This window comes from Diorhabda carinulata, chromosome 2 (genome assembly GCF_026250575.1).
Source record: "Diorhabda carinulata isolate Delta chromosome 2, icDioCari1.1, whole genome shotgun sequence".
NCBI classification, from domain to species: Eukaryota; Metazoa; Arthropoda; class Insecta; order Coleoptera; family Chrysomelidae; genus Diorhabda; species Diorhabda carinulata.
Window position 1 is genome coordinate 6,459,861 of NC_079461.1, and position 22,987 is coordinate 6,482,847.

General features: G+C 33.4%; 2 protein-coding genes across 3 annotated transcripts in view; both read left to right on the forward strand.

The window, feature by feature from the left end:
- Positions 1–195: 195 nt before the first annotated feature.
- On the forward strand, positions 196–2,474 carry LOC130903989 (breast cancer metastasis-suppressor 1-like protein). Its single transcript, XM_057816471.1, has 3 exons — positions 196–462; positions 537–841; positions 2,027–2,474. Exons 1-3 carry the CDS (start codon positions 196–198, stop codon positions 2,151–2,153), a joined length of 699 nt encoding a protein of 232 aa, XP_057672454.1. The 3' UTR covers positions 2,154–2,474.
- Positions 2,475–4,592: 2,118 nt separating this feature from the next.
- The window catches only part of LOC130903472 (adenylate cyclase type 9), a 39,897-nt gene continuing 21,502 nt past the window's right edge, over positions 4,593–22,987 (forward strand). The window contains exons 1-4 of one of the 2 annotated variants that reach the window (XM_057815583.1): positions 4,593–5,415; positions 12,986–14,178; positions 20,651–21,150; positions 22,156–22,614. In XM_057815583.1, the coding sequence (XP_057671566.1) occupies positions 5,108–5,415; positions 12,986–14,178; positions 20,651–21,150; positions 22,156–22,614 (2,460 nt within the window). In that variant the 5' untranslated portion in view covers positions 4,593–5,107. The remainder of the gene's footprint in view (positions 5,416–12,985; positions 14,179–20,650; positions 21,151–22,155; positions 22,615–22,987) is intronic. The other variant, XM_057815584.1, reaches the window with a different exon arrangement.

The window sequence follows — 22,987 nt, forward strand, 5'->3', positions numbered from 1 at the left end:
TACATAGATGTGTTAGTGTTAGATTCTTTGACTCGAATTTAGTTTATTTTAATATATAACCTAAATATATTGGGTTTATTGTGATCAGGTGAAATATCAGGTTGATGTTAAAACGAAATAAATTATTCTAGTAATTATGTGAAAAGTGTATAAAACAGTATAAAGCACAGCCTAGAAATATAATCTGAATCAAAAATGCCTCCAATAAATACTCCAAATTCTGTTACTGGAGACGTGAGTGATAATGATATGTCTGGAAATGATTCGGACCATTCAAATACAAGTCATGAAAACGACGCAATTCACGAATCAACAGAAGATGAACCTGACTCTGATGATAGTTCTGAAATGGATGAAACGGAATGTGAAACAAGACGAAATACACTGTTACAACATGTTCAGGATTTAGAAAACCAATTCAATCATCTCAGAGAGCAGTTGTATAGAGAACGGTTAACACAAGTTAGTTGAAACCCAATGTTTACTGACTTTAGTTTTAGTGTCTTATGTTCACAGTTCAAATAGATTTGTTTCAGGTTGAGTGCCAATTATCTGAAGTTAAATCTGGCAAATCCCACGATTATTTAATCTCGTTACAGGAACTTCAGGAAAATATGAGAATACGAACCGAAGTGGCAGGAATTGTGAAACAATTAAAGCTTCAAAACATTGATAATCAATATGAAGCTGAAGAACAAGCGGCACTTCAAAATTTTGAGAGCGAAAAAACTTTGGCCTGTGATTATTATTACAGTGAATTAATGGAGACAATAAGACGATTAGAAGAAGATAGACACAATAGTGAAATAAGTTGGGGTGAAGGAGGAGAGTGGGGTTCTAGGTAAGTTATATACACTATATTACATTGATCATGAACTTGTTTTAGTTTCATTTTCAACATAACATCATGAGCTAAAGTTAATCAGAACTTGATGATTTGTGAAGTTTTTACGACTTCTTCAGATGTTATTACTTCCTGTAGGAGTGGTAGGATCAACTTTACAAAGTACATATGTCAGTGGTATCCACAATATTTCCAGTTTTTTTTTGGTATAAAAAGGATACGAAGAACCAGCAAGATGAAGAAAAGTCTCTTTTAGTTCATTTTCTTCATTATTTTCTAACATTCATGCCAGTCACCACATTTGGTCATATACAGTTGTTATATATCCACTAACTTCTGTAATTTGTAGCTTATCTGGACTTTTTTGGATGGTCACTGTTTCCTCTGTTGTATCTTCTTACATATCTTTGATACACTTAAATTTGCAGGCATATAAGCATGATATTGTTGTGTTCCCTTAATAGTTTCTGCATAGCTGAAAGGGTTATTAGGAAATTCCTCAGACTCATAAAGTTGGATAGATGTTAAAATTTGGTCGTTGTATGCTTGTTTTTGCAGCAAGTCTTTTCACTGTGCCCAAACTCCATCACATGGTGCTTTTCCATGGGCAGTAGTGGAAAAATGCCGTTCTCCCCTTACACCAGAGACCCACAAACAACAATTTTGAAAGTGTACATGCAATCAATCCCTAAACTGATTAGAAATCAGATCCACGAATAAAGCTAATATAGTAGACAGAAGAGAGAACTGGAGTGAGCCAGTCTCAACATGACTGCAACAAATCCTGCTGATTATTATTTGTGAAAGTCTCCTTAAACTGCATTATAAATAAGTATTATTTTGTAAATAACTAAATTGTTTTAGAGGCAACAATACTTAGTACATAATAATCATCTTCTTAAATAGTTTAAGTTAGAGTATATAGTACATATTTTACAACCTGATAAAGTATAATGCACAGTCTAAAATATGAGTTGACATATGTTCTAAAATTCATCATTTTTGCTCTTTGAACTATTATAGTACTGAACAAGTTTAATTTGTTGCTTGAATGTGAAATTTTTTATCCATTACTTGAACTTGTTACTATTGGAACACAATTTTCATATCGAGCATGATCCATTAGTTACAAACAGTCTGCTGGAACAACCTAAAATTAATTTCAAATTTATTTTTATTTAGGTCACGATCAAGATCTAGAAGAAAAGCTGTTACTGTTTCTGGACCTTATATTGTATATATGCTAAAACCTCAAGATATTTTAGAAGACTGGACTATTATAAGAAAAGCCCTCAAGAGAACCTCCTGACATTTGGATTTCAAATTGTCTAATTTTTTCAAGACAAATAACTTAAATTTGGATTAATTGGTCTTCATAATGCATAATTATATTAGTTTTTGGTTTCGTACAGTACCTAAACTAAGTAATGAAGATTATTTTTATTGTGAGAGAATATGTTCATGATGATAACTTCTCGTAAATCTATAAAAATTCAATTAAAATTTTTATCAAGCAAATAATGCTATTGTATAAATAATTCTTTATGATAATTATTGTATAAAATGTGATTTTACGACTTTATTGTATAAATGCTATTTTATGATTTCAATTAAATCACTTTTGTGTTAATTTTTTCAGTGTTTTTTTCTGGAATCCAATAACCAATGAAGTTGAAACCTAAATGTATACAATCTGATAAATCTACCATATCGTGTATAAAAGTTTACAAAACTCATTTATGGATGAGAAGTATTTACTTAATGGACTTTCTGAAACTGTTGCCAAAAATATAGGGTGCAGCTGCATAACTTTTTTTTAATACACTCCATTCCATAAGTTGTTGGACACAATTCCGTAGCTGTCAGTAGAACAGTGAGGAGCATCTGTTTGTCAATGAGGCCTATTTTCCAATCTAGTGAAGAAGCCTATTTTCATTTATGTCGAACTATCAACAAATGTAACAAATACACTGCTGGGCTGATAACAATTCTCAAAAATTTCATCCAAGCCTTTCCATTTTTTTAAAATCACAGAGTGGTGTGAATTTTTCTTAGGTGGAATTATTTGTTTCTGGTTCTTTATTAACAAGAAATATAAGAAAGTTTGCTGCTGTTGCTATATGTGACATTTATATTGAAAAAAAACCAAGTTAAACAATATAAAGGAAGGAATACAAGATTCAAACCTTAGGAGAAAACATAAACAAAGTAAATCCTTGGGAAAACAAAACATTTTATATGCAATTTAAACAGCATAAAGTAGCAGAGGAACAAGTGAATTTAAAATATAATTATAACAAATCCAAATTCAAGACAGGTTAGAGTACAGTATCGAGAACAATGAAGAAAAACAAAACATAAACTGAAAATATAAAAAGCTAGATAGTGGAACAAATATATTGAGAAGAAAAACAAAATGATGAAAAGAAATACATCTTATAATTACCATTATGGGTTAAAGTTAAGAAGACCAGCAAAAGTAGAAGAAGGGATATGAGTACTGAATATAAAAAAAATTAAGCAAAGCATTTCAGTGATAATGTTTGTTATATATTAACTGTAATTCATTATACCCAATTTCCTATTGTATACAGTACAACATACTATATGAGCTGCAAATGATAAATTTTATTAGAAACATTTGGTGTCACATATTGGGAATAGAATAAATGGAAATGAGGAAAACACTAATTTAATTCAGTATAACCCCCCTTAAGAAGACGTTGGTGAGGGAGCCCTCCCCAGGCGCGCTTATGTGGACATAAGGAGGAGGCCGTTGCAAAATGGCCATTTTTATGGGCTTAATCCAAGGTGGAAACAATCGTGTCGAGGGATCAATGGTAACTAAACCCTAATCAAGTGTCACAAATAATACCTGCGGAAACCTACCTTCAAAGCATTGGTTTCTATCGAAGTTGAAGCTATGGCCTGTGCTTTTGCCAAGGCTCTACTCAAACCCCGCAATATCAATCGCCCCGTATCCTAAGGTTGCTTCGACCTCCAACTCTCCTCTATCCAGGGGTTCCAACTCGGAAGTCCAGACAAAATCTGTTAAGAGCCCAAGAAAACCTGGTTCTTCGCCCATAGAACAACGAGTTTGCTCCAAAAGCAGTGGTTAGTCAAGTGGGATACGATGGACCTACCAGGAGGTCCATATGCTTAACGGTCCTTGGCCGCCCACTATCCTAGTATGAATTCAATATGACTATGACTAAGAAGTGTTATATTGAAAAAGGCCTTAAAAAACAATGTAAATGAAGAAATTTTTTCTCTAAACCAGCTGCAATACATGAAAGTTATGTTTTCCTCTTATCCTGTGAATGCTAGATGTTTAATGGAATGTATTGTCAGTTTATGTTGAATTTTGGAAATCACAATTTTATACAAAAAGTTGAAAGTATGAAGTTATTTATACCTTAAAAAGTTTTGTATTGCAAAATTAATTCACGTTATTTTATTATTTGTGGATTGATTATTGTTGTATGGAAAAATTCAGTATTAATGATGAAAATATGTAATTAATAAAATTGACATAATAATGCGGCAGCATGAATGTTTAACAAAAGATGATAAACTGTTGAATTGACTTTCCTTCGTATGTCAACATCCACATACCGTATGTCGACGTCAAGATTAAATTAATTTGACAGAGTGTGTGATATTAAATAAACAATACTTTGCGTCATCCAGCATAGATCGATAACCGGTATACTTATAATGATGAAACGTAAAAACATTCTGTGTGTCTGTCAAATTTAATGACATTTGTACAAATGTCAGAAAAGTTTGTATTCTTAAAAAAAGATAGAAAATTACAAGTGTACAAGTAGAATTTTGTTTCCAGTTTAATGATGAATTTGGGTTATAGTATAATTAATTACTTATGAAATATATTTATCGATGAATGATCAAATATCAACTTGGGGAAACATCTACTATTTAATCCTTATACCATTATGAAAATTATCACGAAAACATGTAAAGGTATAGTGCAAAGCAAACATCGATTGTTGACATAAGCCGTAATGTTTAATTTAGATTTTAAACATGTTCTCAGAGCACAACATAGCTACTTTATGTGTATATCCCTGCTTATTTATGAAACCGAAAATTATTATGAGTGAAAATGGAAACCAAAGAAGTATTATATCTCAGATTACATAAATGGTACAGATAGATTGTGTATTTTTTTGTTAATTTGAGTTCAAAGGACTATAATAATATATAGTTATAAAATGCACCAAGTCAAGTGTAGTTAAGATTATGAACCAGTTTGCAAACATAATGAAAGAAAGGGAGAGAGCAGATTCCTCATCTTATGTTAAATCAGATATTCAAGAGGATAACCCTTCTGAGCTGGTTGAAGATGAAAACACACAATTGTCACTTGATCCCAATGTTCAAATGTATCTTGCTCAAATGTCTCAGGAATCAGGATGTTGGGGAAAGTATTTTCCAATACCATTTGAAAGAGCAGATCAAAAGTCATGGTGGGATCCCACTTTTGATTCAGAAATACTCGAAGAACAGTTCAAGAAGAGTTTCAACAAAAGTAATAAAATAAAATTCAGGTAACAAATTACTACATACTATTTATATAGTTTACAATCCATTTTTATATTTGTAACTTAATATATAGGGCTAATAAACATCATTTTGAATTGGTAACATTTTGCATTTCCACACACATATAGTAAGTCAAAAGAAAACTATCAAGAAATAAGTGTTTGAAATCGATTCTAACTTTATTTTATACTTTTCAGATGATAACTCAAAAACTTCAAAGTCAAAGCAATAGTAACTATTTACATGACATTATTTGAGATATGTACACCAATAGTACAATAAAAAGAGATTTTCTAATTTTTTATTTATGACACTATTTGAGCAAAGGTGGAATTTACATAATTTTGCTAACAATTATAAATATATTTTAATTAGATATATATGATTCATTAGTAGGTTGATATCTAGGTTTTGTGATTGGGAGTGCCAAAAACAATAAATACCATAAGCTTTATTTGTTTTAATATAAGGTTTTCTATGAAACCGTGCTGATTTATAATTATGAACATTTTGGAAATTGTTTCATAGCATTCACAATTATGCAACAGGACTGTAACTTGGTAGCAAATATCTTCATTTTTACACATTTTCACTTTTTGGTCATTTTCAATTGAAATAACCCTTTTTTATTACTTGTTGTACTTGTTGGGGTTATCTTATTAAATACAATTTTTTGATTAATTAACTATTAACCTAAATAATTCTTCACCATTATAATATGAAGAAATAAAACTTCACTGTGTAAATAAGATGAAACACAGAAACAAATACAGAAAGTGTGGTAGTCAATACTTTTTAATAAATCAAGTTAATTTTTTTACAGTTTATACATTACTTGGTAGATATTTTAAAATCATCTAATTATTTTTTGAGTTGAAACATAATTTATGGCAAATATTAAAATACACTTATAGACGAACATTTTATAAATATCTGGAGAAAGAGATAGATGCATGTTTATTTTCATAAATTTGTTTATGAAACCAGTCACTGACTTGATTGATTCAGAGAATTTTTTCAACCATGAAACTGGTAATGTTATTACAGTTACTTCAATTTTATGAGATTAAGTTTACTGGGAGACCTATAACTGGAAAATATTTTCCAATGAAAAATAAGTTTATGATGAGTTGATATGATCTAGGATCTAGTGATTTTCAATGTTACTATTTTTTTTATTTTAATTTCTGAAAATTTATTAATGTATAATATTTTATTCTCTAATTTAATTCCCTCCCGATTAGCTCCAATACCTTTATTTACAGCCTTATATTTGAAATGATTTGATATCAATTTCATTTCGTAACCTGTCCACTTGTAATGCTTTTGGAAGTAAACTTCTTTGCTTATTTTTATTCGATGATTCTCAAATCTGTAAACTTCTTTGCGTACTCTACTCTTACCATTATAAATTTTGAGCTTCTCAAATGTTTTGTTATGGAAAGATTAGGGTAGCAAAGGCGTAAGGTCGTGAATTTACCTCGCTAACACTTGGATCTATTGTGTACCCTGGACTGTTCATCAGTCAGGCGGCAACGACTTTAAGAGCTACTTCCGTTATTTAATATTGAATTATAGACATAAAAACTCAGATGAGAGGACTGTAACCCTGTCCAAGTTTTACGAGCTACTTCTGTTATTTAATATTGAATTATAGACATAAAAACTCAGATGAGAGGACTGTAACCCTGTCCAAGTTTTCTCTATTTTCTTCTGAAATGCTTTTTGAAAAGTCTAGAAAATATCACAATATTTTTTTTTCGATCCTCCAATTAATATAGTAAATTATTTCTATAAGCAAACTGGTTTTTTTCTACATTTTGCTATTGTTATTAAATATTAATTGTTTGTCAATATCCTTTTGACAAATTACTTTCCTGAATAGATACCTTGCAGTAGAACGTCATCAATTAAATTTCAATTTCTCAATATATTTAAAGCTGTATATAAAAATTATATGAATATTTTTAGATACACAAATGGGATATTTAATAATAAACTGAAGTCAAGTAGTAGATTCGTTCTTTATATTAATCTAAAAATATATAGGTCTAGGTCTCAAATATGGTGGAAGTCGTTAATCTGCCCACACGTACTATCTGTAACTAAATTACGAATTTCTTCTCTTGCCAAAAGATCCTGAACCTGAATCAAAAATATTTAAAATTACCTACTGGGATGAGAACATTTTCAAAATATACAAAGTGTCAATGAGATTTGACCAACCCAAAAGTGCTCAACAAAGTAAAAAAATTGTAGGTTATGTTTGCGACGTCACTGCGTGTCGTAATTTTTAAGTATTTGATAGAAAAGTAGAAAATAGGCTTTTATATGTTTATTTTTCATTTGTGGTGATACATTTTGAGTTTTAAAACACCACAAATCTAATCTGTTTTCTTTCTTAGGCAAATTGAGTCTCATTGTAAAGTGAATTATTTGAATGATTATTTCTATGATTCAACGTGATGTGTGTATAAAATGAAAACGAATTTTTTTTCCAAAAAATTAACCTGATAAACGTGCATTAGAATCGTTATCCTATTTGCAGTGACAAAGCTGGATTTAGTATTACATATTTTTCACATTTCAAGAAGTTAGAACTCGAATGGATTTTTTATTTTGTCATTGAAAAAATGAACGTTCAAGCGATCATGACTGATCTGCAGGTGTCTATTTCGTTGTTGACATTCCAGATGATACCAAATTTATTTTACCGATTTTCACAATGAAAATCGACGTTCAAGCGATCATGTTAGATACAAACTTGTATTTTCCAGAAAATTGAATATAGTAGTGTCTTACTGATTCGGTTTAAGCTTCAAATTATGGGCGATAATCTTGCCACCTTACTTTAAAGCTAGAAGGAGAAATCGGCAATAGCAAAAAATTGATTTTTTGACATCCAATTAACAACAAAGTTTTCTTCAATTTTTGCTGATTTTTTACTGCCAGTTTTTATAGAGCTACAAAGATAGCCTAATTTAACTGTAGGGCATATATGTATGTAATACTTCTATATGAACAGTTTCTATAAGTGGAAGCTGTTGCGACTAAGGAAGACAAAATGATAATGCTTTCTCTATCCTCAGAGGTTCCAGCTCGGTTCTGCGCATTCTTAAGTATGCGCAGTATAGATAAAGTGTCTCGAACGAGAGAGAAAATTAATATTGTTCGCACAGTAACATAGGGACGTCTTTTCCCATACCAACTGTCCTTATAGGAGTATTACATATATGCTGTAGGAAGTACAGCTATTAAAATAAGGTGTCTGCGTGCGCAGATATCAAGGGGGGGGGGGTAAAGAGTGTAGTGTTGAACTAGGTTACTAGAATAATAGAAGGTTTGTGACAATAACAAGATGCGCAGTAGACAAGTGACGTCACCGGTTCCTCACAGCTGTGAGAACGTTAGTTAGAAATATATTCGTTTGTATAGCCAGATCAGCAAGAGATAATACACATCCTTATAACTCGAAAATAATGTTAGTGAAGTTCTGTTTGACATAAAAATATAAACAAAACAAAAATGCAAACATAATGACGTAAAACAGCTGATCTACATCAAAATGGGGGCCGTGGGGTAAACAATTCTTTTTTTTGTAGTGAGATTTGTTTTGTATTATTTTTTCGTTTAATAGTATGAATAAGACTCCATAAATACTTTTTAGATCTGTTTCAAACAATTTACAAACACTTGTATTTATTTTGCGCTTCAATTACTGAAGTTTTTTTGGCATTCATTTCCACTGTTACGTTCAAGTTTATCAAACATAAGTGAGTAATTTTTAACGTTGCAAAGTGATAACCTGGTGGCGGCTATAAGGTACAAGGACAAACCCAACGCTTTAGGTGGAGTTAATTAGATGAAAAGGCCTTTTATAAGAATCCTACTCATTTTCAACAAGTTTCAAATATACTTGCTTGTCAGACTATATTTACTGCTAAGCAGAACGATGATTTCGGGAGGATTTCGTACTTCAAGTAACAGCTGTTTATTTTAAGAAACCGTTTCGTTATAAAACTGGAAATAATGATGTCTAAAACCCAACATATAACTTCACAAACCGCACAATAACTTAGGGCAAAAGCATTTGTTTACCTCGCGTCGGTCATTTCTAATTGTCCTTTTCATTGTTGCTGAGATTATAAACACCGGTAAAGAAACTTTTACATGACGATGTTAACAAGAAAAAAATATTTGTGGGAAAGAAGTAAATACCTGACCATTAGTTAGTCTTGTTCAGTAGCTGGATACTGCCTAATTCTGTACTCTGAATTTTTTTCTGCTTCCGAAAATAAAATTTGCTTCTGGGTTCATAAGTCCCTCTGAATTGAATAGTTTGGGCAAACGATTGCACTTAAGTAAATATATAAATATTTATAAGGAAAAAAAACGTGGTGAATGTCACTGGCCTTGGCACATCACGGATCTATCAAAACTAAATGGTATTGTGGAATCTATAAATCGAACGAGAAATCTTACTCAAAATGTGAGAATGTAAAAAATATAACCGTGAATTGACTTATGTGGCAAAAAAATGGTTAAGAACAATACGACGTACACGAATTACAATTAATCAGCATCATCAACCGTGTGAAATTTTTGCTTAAACGCAAATCGAATTAAATCAATAAACATGTCGTCGTATAGAAAAAAAAAACGTACTGAATGCCACATAGGGTGCTGGTGAAACGTGTTGAATGCCACATAGGATGCTGGTGAAACGTGCTGAATGCCACATCGGGTTCTGGTGTTATTGTTTTCAGTCTGGCACATCACGCATCTATCAAAGCTAGATGGTATTGTGGAACCTATAAACTGAACGAAAAATCTTACTCAAAATGTGAGAATATTAAAAATATAAACGTGAATTGGCTTATGTGACAAAAAAATGGTTAAGAGCAATACGACGTACACGAATTACAATTAATCAGCATCATCAACCGTGTGAAATTTTTGCTTAAACGCAAATCGAATTAAATCAATAAATATGTCGTCGTATAGGAAAAAAAAACGTGCATACCACGCATCTAGCGTGGCAAAATAATAGTTAAGGGCAAGACGAATTTTTGCTTAAAACGCAGTTCGAATCAAATCAAATGACTTACAAAGATAAGAATTTCGTTAAGGGTTTACCTCTAGACAAAGTTTACAGTTTGATGTTAAACAGAGCATTCCACTACCCACTGTTATTCCTTCAGAACCTCATCGTAATTCGGTTCTTATTGGCGCGTACTCTCCTTCCGTTTGGTGGAAGGAAAAACAAATTATACTGTGAGTGGTGAAAGTAGAGAGAATACAGGACAGGGCGGTGTTTGTTTTTTGAATAAAAATGTTTCTTATAGATACGCGCAAATTTTTTAATAGCAGGACTCCGTATATAAGTACCTAACCTAATACTACAAAAAATTTATCGTGCAGGTGATACCACCTCCCACGACGATATTTAGGGAACCAAATGTCTCGTTATAGTTAAGAAATATTTCAGATTATTTAAATTTATGTTATCAAAATATTTGAAGTATAATCTTTCTACATCTTATTTAATTTAAAAAGAATGTTCTGTGTTATTCTGATGACGTTATCCATTGTTCAATATTGCCTTGTCGCGTATACCAGACGTCCCATAACAAAATTTAGAAAATTGTTGGGTACGTTAAAGAAAATATGGTCAAATCAGAAATCGACAACATTCTGTAAATTCTATGTACTTAATGGCTCCGATAATATATTTTTTTTTAAATCTCGGATCTGTTTATTAGTATTTCCAGTCGCTTTTTTCATACAATAATATTTTATACAGGGTATCACAATTTAGAGATCCACTACCGGTCAAAAGTTTTTATTCACCCTATAGTTTGTGCGATACACAACAAAAAAAAACAATTCGATCGATTTTGATATTCATATTTTAAAGAACATAAGATAAGAATATAATAATTCTTTGTATTAATTTCGACAAATAATCGACGTCTCTTTCGTTCCATTCGTTTTGCAGGATATTCCAAATATAAGAAGTGTAAGTAGAACGCTGCATTCTGACTTTCTTGTCCAATTTGTCTGGCAACAACTAAATCGGGTTGAGGTCGGGCGACTGTGACGGCCAAATCTTTACTTTCAGTAAATTCTTCTTTTCAATTCTTCTCCGTGAGTCGTCGATCATGTTTACTGATCAATACGCTACGTTTATCTTCAGCGGTTGTGGTTTTTCGACGGTATTCTGAACGTTTTCTATCGCCAAAGCTCCTGGTGCATACATATTTTTTAACGTTGGAGTCTCATAAATACCGAAACAACAATCCGCAGTTGAACAATATATATAAACTGCGCTCGTATAAAGTAAACAAATAAAGGACACTATTCATTTTTAATTGGGATAACGCAATTGAATTTAGATCAGAATATTTCTAATGACTTGTGGTGAAACTCATTTCTAGTTCTGAGTATTTCTAATGACATGTGGTGAAACTCAATTCTATTTCAAAACATTTTAATGACTTCCGGTGCTTTTAGCTCCTTAATATTTGCTATTTTTTCACGGGAGATTGAAGTTACAGGAGTACGAGGGTAGAATATCTAGGTATTGACGTGTAGAGTGATCAATTCTGATATGATGTAGAGTGCTGCCAAAATTCTGAGGGTCGGGAAATTGTCGTTAATTCGACGGTACTCTACAGCACACCTGAATGATCCCTCTGCACGTCAATATCTAGGTCTTCGACTTTTGTCCATCTGTCCATGGAACTATATTCTAATTCATCAAAGGATTTCATTTTAGGTCAAATCCTACCCGGCCAAGTCTTCAGATCTACGAGGTCTGGCTATTAAATAACGAGACTGGTTACGAAAAAGGGTTTTATTATAAAAATTATTCTACATTCGAATGCTCCCCTTCAATATACTCCCTTCGATGTATTCCCCCCCTCGCCACACACCTTTCCATACGTTTTTTCCATAGATCGAAGCAGTGCCGGAAGTCTTCTTTGGTGAGTACCTTTAGGAGCTCTGCCGTTTTTTGCTTTACCGCTTCCATCGACTCAAATCGGGTTCCTTTCAAAGCAGATCTTTTTCTAACCTTTCAATGAAATATTGTCATGTGTAATTCCTCGCGTAAAATTTTTCCAACCGTTTCTTTATCGTTTACAGCCTCGGTAATAATTCGGATGCTCATTCGACGATCTGCACGCGCATTTTGGTTGATTTTGGTCATTGTTTCCGGATTTGAAACAGTTACAGGGCGACCTGGGTGCTGGTCATCTTTAGTGCTCTCTCTGCACTTACACCACTCTACGAGACAGAGAATTGTTCCCATATGCCTTTTGCAACAATTTATAGATACCCAACGCACTACTCGTTTTTTATCCCACCGTCCAGGGCTTCCTCTAGGTGCGCAGTCTTGTTATTTAATAGCCAGACCTCGTATAATTCTCACATCCTCAACATAAAACGTGATTTCCCACCTTCCATTCTAATGCCTAGAAAATGAGCCCTTACTCTGCTCGAAAAGTACAGCAAACAATGAATATTTTCAGCAAAGTGTCCTTTGAAAATAATTATTGATTCGTTTTGTTTCAGGTACGCTTTGATTTATCTCATCGTTATCTCTTCGGCGTGGCTTACATATTATTTCGTTGTGGGCTTTTTAGGAGACGAACGCCACTGGCATCTGGTATCCGGTCTAATCGTCCTAGTAATTATTTGCCTCATAACTTCTTTGATTTTCACTTACACCAAATTCTTCGATAAAAACATGACATTTCTAACGTTTATAGTAGCTTTGTTGTTCATCATATTGAGTTTGATATTTTTGATCGTGGTAAAATTTTCTCCAGTCGGTAATCTCGCGCTTTGCATTCAAATATCCTTCTTATTGTATACTCTGGTACCACTAAAATTGTACGTCAGTCTTCTATTGGGTATCTTTTATTCTACGGCTTATGAGCTGCTCAACCATTTCATCAATCCTGAAATGAATTCGGATCTATCTCTACTCGGAGCTAAAACGCTCACTCACTTTGCCATACATTTGATCGGTTTCCATATTTGCCTCATGAATAACGTTAGACGGAGGAATACGTTCATGAAGGTCGGGCAGAGTTTGTTAGTGAGACGGCAGTTGGAATTAGAAAAACGGTTGAAGGAAAATATGATACATTCGCTTATGCCGAAAAGTGTGGCGGATTGGTTGAAAAAAGAAGACGAGAATTTCACTAGGAGGCAATCCTCGGATTCCACGCATGATATTAGATCCTTATTCAGACCTTTCAACATGGACAACATGGAAAACGTCAGTATATTATTCGCCGATATCGTCGGTTTCACCAAAATGTCCAGCAACAAAAACGCCGAAGAATTAGTAGACATTCTTAACAATCTATTTCAACGTTTCGATTCTCTATGTAAAGTCCACAACTGCGAAAAAATATCAACGTTAGGCGATTGTTATTATTGCGTCAGCGGTTGTCCGGAAGCTAGACCCGATCACGCTAAATGTTGCGTCGAAATGGGCCTTAGCATGATACAAGCCATCAAGCAATTCGACCTCGAAAAAAACGAAGGTGTGAACATGAGAGTCGGTATACATACCGGAAAGGTTCTCTGCGGAATTGTCGGTACGAAAAGGTTTAAATTCGACGTTTGGAGCAACGACGTTACTTTAGCTAATAAGATGGAATCGACGGGAAAACCTGGAATGGTTCACGTGTCCGAAAAAACCGTCGGTTTTTTAAACGATGGTTACCTTTTGGAAGACGGCGATGACGTGATGGGTAAGTGATATTAAACTATCTATTGAAAAGCTCATACGAAGTTTAGCTATTAACTAAATAAATCTTTTCAAATTTATACTTGTTATACGTATGCGAAACTTATTTTGTTTTGTCAGTTCTTCCAGGACATGTTCTTCTCTAGAAATCATTTGCGTGTCAGAGTATAGAGGTTTTAGTTTTTACTCTCCTTTATCTTTTTTTTCCTTCCATTCCGGTAAGTTAATACTTCATTCAGTTATCGCATTGTTTTTCCCTTCCAATGCTAATATTTTTAGCCTTATTTTCTCTCTGTTCCTTCTTTTCTTATATCTTTTTTGCTTCCGTCACTTTGTTATTAGGCTTCGAGATGTTCTTGCCTTCATTTATCAAGTATTTTGCCTCCTATTGGTTAAACTTTTCTTCAATTATCTCATTTTATACCTTGACTATAATCTTTTTTCCTTAGTCGTTCCATATATAATCCTATTATTTTGTAGATTGTCTGCAGAATCGTTTTGGCTTTTTCAGCCATTCTGCACTTATATACAGGGTGTCTCACGATGAGTTAAAACTATCTGTTTATACCAAAATACTTATAGTAAAATCATGAAAATTTCTACGTTTGGGTTTTCGGATACGATCTTTTTAACTAAAATAATTTCCGACTTCTAGTAGAACCGACTGGAATTTTGTTAATTTAAATAGAACACCCTGTATATTAATACATTTTTGAAATATACGTAAATTTTTAGTACACTTTTGCCCAAAAACTTGTTTCGAAAAATGCATAATTTTTGAGTTATTAATTTTTTTATAAAAAGTTTGATCGTTGCGGACCCCTATAAATTATTTTTTTATCCTTAAAGATATGAAAATGGTTTCTGTTCGGTTGCTTTTAGCAAGGTCAGGCGTATTTGAATCTATGTTGAAAAATTTTTCATTTTATACAGGGTGTGTATAAAAAATATTCAAAGTTTAAATTCATAAATATCAAATTTCTTTATTTTTTTAAATAGAACCACCCGGTTTTTTCTATTTTAATGCATTCAGGGGTAAAAATAAGGCAAATTCGTGTATACTTTCTTATACCTAAACTTTACCTTTATCCATATATTAAATGTTTTTTGTAAATTTTTGGTGATTCGGGTGTGGTCTAAATTTTATTTTGACCCGTTGATACAAGCACTACGAAATAAAAAAGTATTTTTCTTTATCTTGTCAAGGTCTGTAAAAAAAATGAAATTGTATTGATTAATCCTATTCCAACTTTTAGTCGTTTCCGAGATATGTGAGGTTTTAAATTATTAATTGTATTTTTTAACAAGTTTTACTTTTTTATGTATACTTGTAGTAGGTTTTGACACTTGATACTTATTTAACTGTCATTTGTCAATTGTTGATATTTTCGAAAATCAATATAATGGCTCGATCTCAATTTAATAACGAATAAATAAAATTTAAACCACACCTGCATCTCTAAAAATTTACAGAAAACATCCAATATCTGGATAACGGTCAGCTTTAGGAATATAAACATGAATATGTTAAAATAGAAAAAACCGGGTGGTTCTATTTGAAAAAATAAAAGATATTTAATATTTATGAAGTTAAACTTTGAACACTTTTTATACACACCCTGTATAAAATGAAAAATTTTTCAACATAGATTCAAATACGTCTGACCTTGCTTAAAGCAACCGAACAGAAACCATTTTCATATCTTTAAGGGTAATCTTGTAAAAAAATTTATAAGGGTCTGCCACGGTCAATTTCTTTACATAAAAAGCTCAAAAACTCAAAAAGTAAGCATTTTTCGAAAAAAGTTTTTAGTCAAAAGTATACTAAAATTTTAAAAATGTATTAATATACAGGGTGTTCTATTTAAAATAATAAAGTCATCTTTGAAAATATTTTAGTTAAAAAGATCGTATCCGAAAACTCTGCATCTTATTACACTGCTTCCAAAATACGTTGACTCTATTTGGAAATACTTATACCTTTTGATGAAAAAGGTCTGCAGTAACGTCATTTACCATGCTTATTGTCTTGAGTTGGTGTTTGACGTGCCGATTGGAAAACCGACCACAAGTTTATTGTCACTTCTGGATATTTCGAAATGTTCCTTGGACCCCTTAGATATTTTTTTATAAAAGAAACAATGCATGTAATCTCATGATTAACCGATATTTTACATTTAATGGTTATGAATCTTTTGGAAGGCATTAGGCCTGGAGTGTTCCTCCAATAAGTGCTTATTTTTACAGCTCACTACTGTTCTCAACTTTTGAGCTAGTGCAGAGAACTGTATACACTCGACAGTGATGTCGTATTCAACCACGACTTGCTGGATGTTACGTTGATGATGCTTTCCAAACCACTTTCCTGCCTTATGTACAGATCCGCATATTGTACAATTGTGGAGTTTCTTCTAGAAGCTAGAGCTAATATTTTTTCGAAACCAGATTTAAATCCTATAAAAAATATGTGATACTATGGGTGGGAAATTATCAAAATAGCACCACTCTCCACAGACTCTAGCGCAGTTAACCCTAGGCGTAAAAGTTGTTTGGAATGAGATAACACAAACAGATGTGTGTCTACAGGAGGGTGTTCAATTAAGGGGTCACTCAATACATGCCATGACGGTAACTTCGGACCATCGTTGCCAATGTTTCATTTGGGGCAGAGAAACTGCTTTATCTAAATGAGCGTCCACGGGTGTTTTTTCAGCATTAAATGCAGGCCCACGTATTGTATGTCGAAAGATTCCAATCCAATTGAACATATATGCAATGAAATGGAAAAAATCTTCCAAAGATTCTAGTTCCACAGTTGTATGGAACTAGCTGTTGTAGGTCTAGACATCTAGACATATACAGCAGTGTGTTCAGTTACGGTAGCAGTGCAGGTTAACATATTGTCCGTCAAAAGATTTGAATCCTATTGAACACGTGTGGTATGTGATGGATAGAAGGCCGTATACTATGCACTAACTTCCACAGATTTTGGTTCAAGTAATCCACAAAATCAAAGTTGCTCGGAACTAAAGATGTGAGTCTAGTCATGTAAAGGGATGTAGAAGGAATGTAACTGATTACGGGGCCGTCAAATACACGCGACGATTTGAACTTTTTCTGAAATATCAGATCGTTCTCGTCATTGAAGTAGTGCAGAGAACGGTAGCAGTGCAAGTTTACATATTGTTGGTCAAAAGATTTAAATTCTATTGAACACGGGTGGTATGTAATGGGGCGAAGACTGTATAATTTGAACTACCTTACACACGTTCTGGTGCATTCCACTCACAAAGTAAAAGTTGTCTAGAACTAGCAGAAGTAGACCTAGATACCTAGACATGTACGGGAGTGAATAAACTTACGGGGCCATCAAATACACGCCACGATTAGTGCTTTATATGACTTAGGACCATTCTTGTTGACGTTTGAATAATTAGTACGGAGACCGGTAGGAAGGCAGGTTCACATATTGTACGTCAAAAGACTTAAATACCTTTGAACACGTGTGGTATGTGATGGAGAGGAAATTGCATGATTTGAACTACCTTGCACACGTTCTGGTGGTGGGGGTGCCTGGAACACTATGATTTGCAGTACCCTCTACAGGCTTCTGTGCAGTTGATTAAGAAAATAAGTATGTGGGAATGAGGTACCGCGAGCAAACATAGATCCATTCTTTTCGTTTATGTTATCATTTCGTTATTGATGTGATGCTATTACAATATTTGAAATTGAATTCCTTCTAATGTCGCTGGGTATAAATTTTTCCCATTATTTAGTAGTATAGAAAAGCTGAATCTAAAAATACAAATTACCTCCCGATATAATATTTACATTTAAACATACATACAATAAAGTAAAAAGTGACAGCCAGGATCTGAAAATCCCCAAAGTATTTATTTTCGTCGTATCATAAATTTTATGGGATTACGTTTTATATTAAACAAATACCGTTCTAAAAATTTTTTGATTGTTCCACTGATAATTCAAATTTCATGTATAGTTACCTGGTGATTTTTATCTTGATACATTTTATATCAACGGAAGTAAACTATTTACAGGAAATTTACTTTAACATATTGTTTGATTGAGCAAATGTTTATATTTTTAAATTTCAATTAAAGTCAATGTCAATTTCGATTGTGTATGTAATTTTCGATCAATTAAACTATCCGACCCTGAAATAAGTAAAATTTTCACTTCTCATTATTGATCAGAATTATTGAAGCACTAGAAATACTGACATTACAAGGATAGTCCAATAAGTAATTAACATCATCATTAACAAGTACATTGTGTCAAAATTTCATCCATTTGATATCTTTATTTATTTATATTAATTGAAAAATTAGAAAAACCCTTGTCGACAACATAAATGGACGAGTAAAATGTACTTGCCTGTAAGGGAGTTTGGTTTAAACAGGGTATCAGACGTGAACTGAATCCTTTTTGTACGGCATCCGTTTTTTTTCTGGATGGCAAAATTTCGAATCAAAAACCATAAAGGAAAATAAATTCTTTGCAAATAAAACAAAAGAAAAAACATATTTCAATTCCAAAGTATCTTTATAAATAATCAGGGTAGTCAGAATCGTCAGAACTAGAGTCATCATTTGATTTTATTATTAAGGGTTGTAAAGAGGGTAATACCACATACTCATCTTCTTTGATAACATGTTCAACACGGTTTTTCCAAAGCTCTTGGCGACTATTGGGAAATGTAGAGAATATAACAAAAATGAAAGGAAAAAGGGTAGGGAGGAGTTTTTGAGGATAAAAAACGGATAATCTCGTTTGGCGGCAAAATTACAAGACTAAAAAGAGTTTAATAGCAAAATTGTAGATAATGAAACATTGTATTCAAACTTTTTTCACGTAACCTCAAAATGTATGTGAAAATTTTGAAAAAACCAAATTACGTGGTTCAGGCACGCTATTCCTTCTTAACATTCGGCTATAGCACGCTAAATGTTTCTGTCTGAAATATATTGATTTCGAAAAATGGGAACTATGTTAGGCTTAGGGATCTGTCCAATCCAAATTATAAATGCTTGTTCTTGTTTCCTCTCTAAATGAAATTTTAATGCAAGTGCCATTGTCTAACTAAACAATTTTTCATTAATAAAGCCATTTTTATTATTATAGCGATCTATTTTGAATTTCTCTAAATTTTGTGCTAAAACTATTGCGACATTCACTACCGGTCAATAGTTTTTGCCCAATCTATAGTTTGCGTGATACATGCCATATGAAAACAATACGATCGAGTTTGATATTTATACTTTAAATAACATATTTAGATTAATAAAGTAATAAAAATGTTTGATACATAGATGTAGCCCCCTTTTGCTTTTATTATTCCGGCGCACAATTTTGGCAATCTCTGTAACAATGTCTATAAATAATACTCGTCTATTTGGTTCCATTCTTTGTTGAGAATGATGTGAAGTGAAAGTAGGACACTGCATTCTGACTTCCCTGTACATTTTGTCCCACAACAAATCAATCGGGCGATTGTGGCAGCCAAATAATTACTTTTAGTACATTTTTTCTTTCTATCGAATACTCGGCACAGCTTTTAGGAATCCTTGGGATTGTTGTCATGCTGGAAGATAAATTTTCTGTCAAACAGACGATGGCTAGAACGTATATTTTCCTTTAATATTTTTTGTAGTCTTCTTTCTTCAAAATCCCTTCAATTTTTACCAGGTATCCAGTCGCCCTTCCTCCAAAACGTCCTCTATCTATCACCTAGCCTTCGTCGTGTTTTTTAGTCGGGATGATTACCCATGGATCCAACACCCGTTCTTCCTTTGACCAGCAACACTCTTCTTTTAGCCCAATTCAACCTCTTCATTTTATTTTGACGTCTTAAAAGAGGTTACTTCACCTTCCAAAAAGACCAGTTTTTCTTAAACTCCTTTTCATTGTTGAAGTGCTCGAAGGTAGATCACTAGATTCATTGATCTGAGCCCGTGAGTCGTCGATCACGTTTACTGATCAATACAATACGTTTATCTTCAGCGGTTGGGATTTTTCTAGGCCATCTTGAACGTTTACTGTCGCCAAAGATGCTAGTCAACGGTACGTCGAGATATCTTCAATTCGGAGGCAATAGTACAGTTAATATTTCCTAGACCTGCGATTCATGCACAAGTTTCAACGGATAGTTCCTTGGTTTTACCATTTCAAAACAAGTTTGAATTTGCGATAACAAAAACAATTCGTATATGAACAATATAAAGCATAAATTTGTTAAAGTGTATTAGTTGGAAATAATGGATTATGGGGTAGACAATAATAACTTTTGACCGGTAGTGTACGTTAATGCAAATATTGAGACGGCTTCTTTAAAATAATCAGCCGGATTTTTGAATCCGAATGCTTTCAGATAAAAATATTTCTATAAATGAATCCGTTAACTTAAATTCATTATTTCGGAATTAGTGTTTCTTTGACCGATTTTGTTTTTCCAGGTTTGCGCACATACTTCATCCTGGGGCGCAAAAGTGACAGAACTCCTTCATATAGTGGCTCATTTCGCGCAGAAGGTCGCCAAAAATACGCCAACTCTCTCCAGCTCTTCATATCACCTCCTTCCAATTCTTCATCATCACCACCATCGCGCCCACGCGTCCTTTCTTGCGACACTTCATCTAACTACATCAAACCCCAACAACAATCGCAACATTTACTTTCACCCGACGTTTGTAAAATCAAAGCTAGTAGTCTTCCTAGCATTTTAGATTTGGAAAGCGACGATACTATCTGTACTACTCCGAATAATAACGATTCCTCATTTACCGACGATATTAAAACTCCCACTAGTACGGCCAGTTCGGGAAAGTACGCTGGAAAATTGAAAAGTTGGAAGATACCGAAGTTTATGAGGAAATTGTCAGATCAGAAGCAAGATTTAGAAGTCGACGTATTTACTGTTTCGCCATTACCATCTACTGAAGATGGTTACCAGCAAGTAAGTACTTGATATTTATTTATTATATCAGTTTTTGATCAATTTTAACTAAAAATTAATGAACAATTTTTATATTAAACTGCAAGAATATCAATTTTGAATTGTCAATTTTGTCATTTTGAATATATTTTGAAATTATTCTACTAAAATGTGTGATTATGGCGCTGATATCCATCTAATGTGTTCTCTTGAAATATTTTGACAGTTATGTCATGGTAAAAATGTGTCTTAAATAACAATCTGTTATTTTCTTGTGACTTAAACGAAAGATTCCACTTTGTTTGGACCAAAAGTGATGAATAAAATTTTCTCATCACCCATCCCCACATTTGCTAAAAAAGTCGGCGTGAAGGTAGATCATCCTGCAACGAAATTCGTCGCCAGAAAATATGTTTAAAACTGGTTCAAACATTTTAGCGACGATTTGGAAGTGTTTGAGGATGAGCCAAGGTCAGATCGGTTATCAAAGAACAGCAGTACGAAAGATGCTGGGCAAGAAATCGGCGATTGACAACACGATCGGAGGTGGAGACATTGAGCATTAACTGTTCCCGATTTGTGCAATCAGACGATCAGAAAACAAAACGGATGGTAGCCGCTGGAGATTCCATTACCATGTAAAATCGGAATCCATCGTTATAGACCAACAATTCGATACGAATTCCAAGTGGCTACTCCAAAAGTATCGTTGTCCAAAATCTTTTGAGCCACAGTTGAGAGAGGTTCATTTTGCACAATAACGTATCTGTGCTCTCTGCGATCCGCGTGCGTCGATTCTTGTCCCAATTTGGGGTAACTGTTCTTGATAATCTACCGTACCCGCCTGACCTGGCGACTGCGGAATCCTTTCTGTTTCTCCGCTTAAAGGGGGTCTCAGAAGGTTTTGCGAACGGAAGCTTCATGAACGTTGTTGTGCACAATGGCGATTACTTTGACTTTATCTGTGGACGGATCTTTTTCGAAGTCTTTAAAGGAAACAGGTTAATTCTAATTATCTAATTACAGGTTCCTACTATCATCGAAGCAACTGTGAACGGCAATAAGATAGATTCATCACAAAAGACAGACATAGAAGATTTACTAAAAGACAATATAGACGTTAAATCATACATAAGCCAATCTAGAAGCGACATAGGCCCGTACGACTACACCTCTAACACCGAATTCATCAGGAGCGGAAGTTATCGTTCCCAATATAGTCGATCGCCATTATCAGATTTGCAATATCTGCATCGAACGGGAAGTAATAGATCTAGAAGAGGTCGCTCGCCGTTGTTCGATAGTTTAGAACCTCATGAAAGGGCTAGAAGCGCTACGGTATCCACTATCAATATTCAAAGACCGAAGAGATCGTTCGAATTACCTAGTCGATTATCGAGCATAACCGGTTTGGAAGAGAATCTCAATCAGAGTAGAAAAGATTCGGGAATACGGAGCAACAGCAGAAAAAGTAGCATGCAACAGGTACGTGACGTCAAATGATGATTTATATAGTATTTTATTACAGATATTTCGATTTCCGACCATGCTTTTAATTTTCTTTTTTTTTTTCATGTTCAAACTTTCTCATATAATGGAAATTCCCTGAATTTACTACACTTTTACGATGATGAATATTTATTTTAGAAAATACAACTATAATAAAACAACAAATTATTTATTTAATTTAACTAATTCTTGATCCACTACTGCAAGCTGTTTTTGACAGGCTACAAGGATATTTTTTTCTTTTTTGTTTCCAGTTTCTCTCAGCAAATCTTTTGATTTTTTATTTTTTTGATATCTTGAGGCTATCAACAAATCAGAAGAAGAAGCTAACACACTGAAAACTAACAAA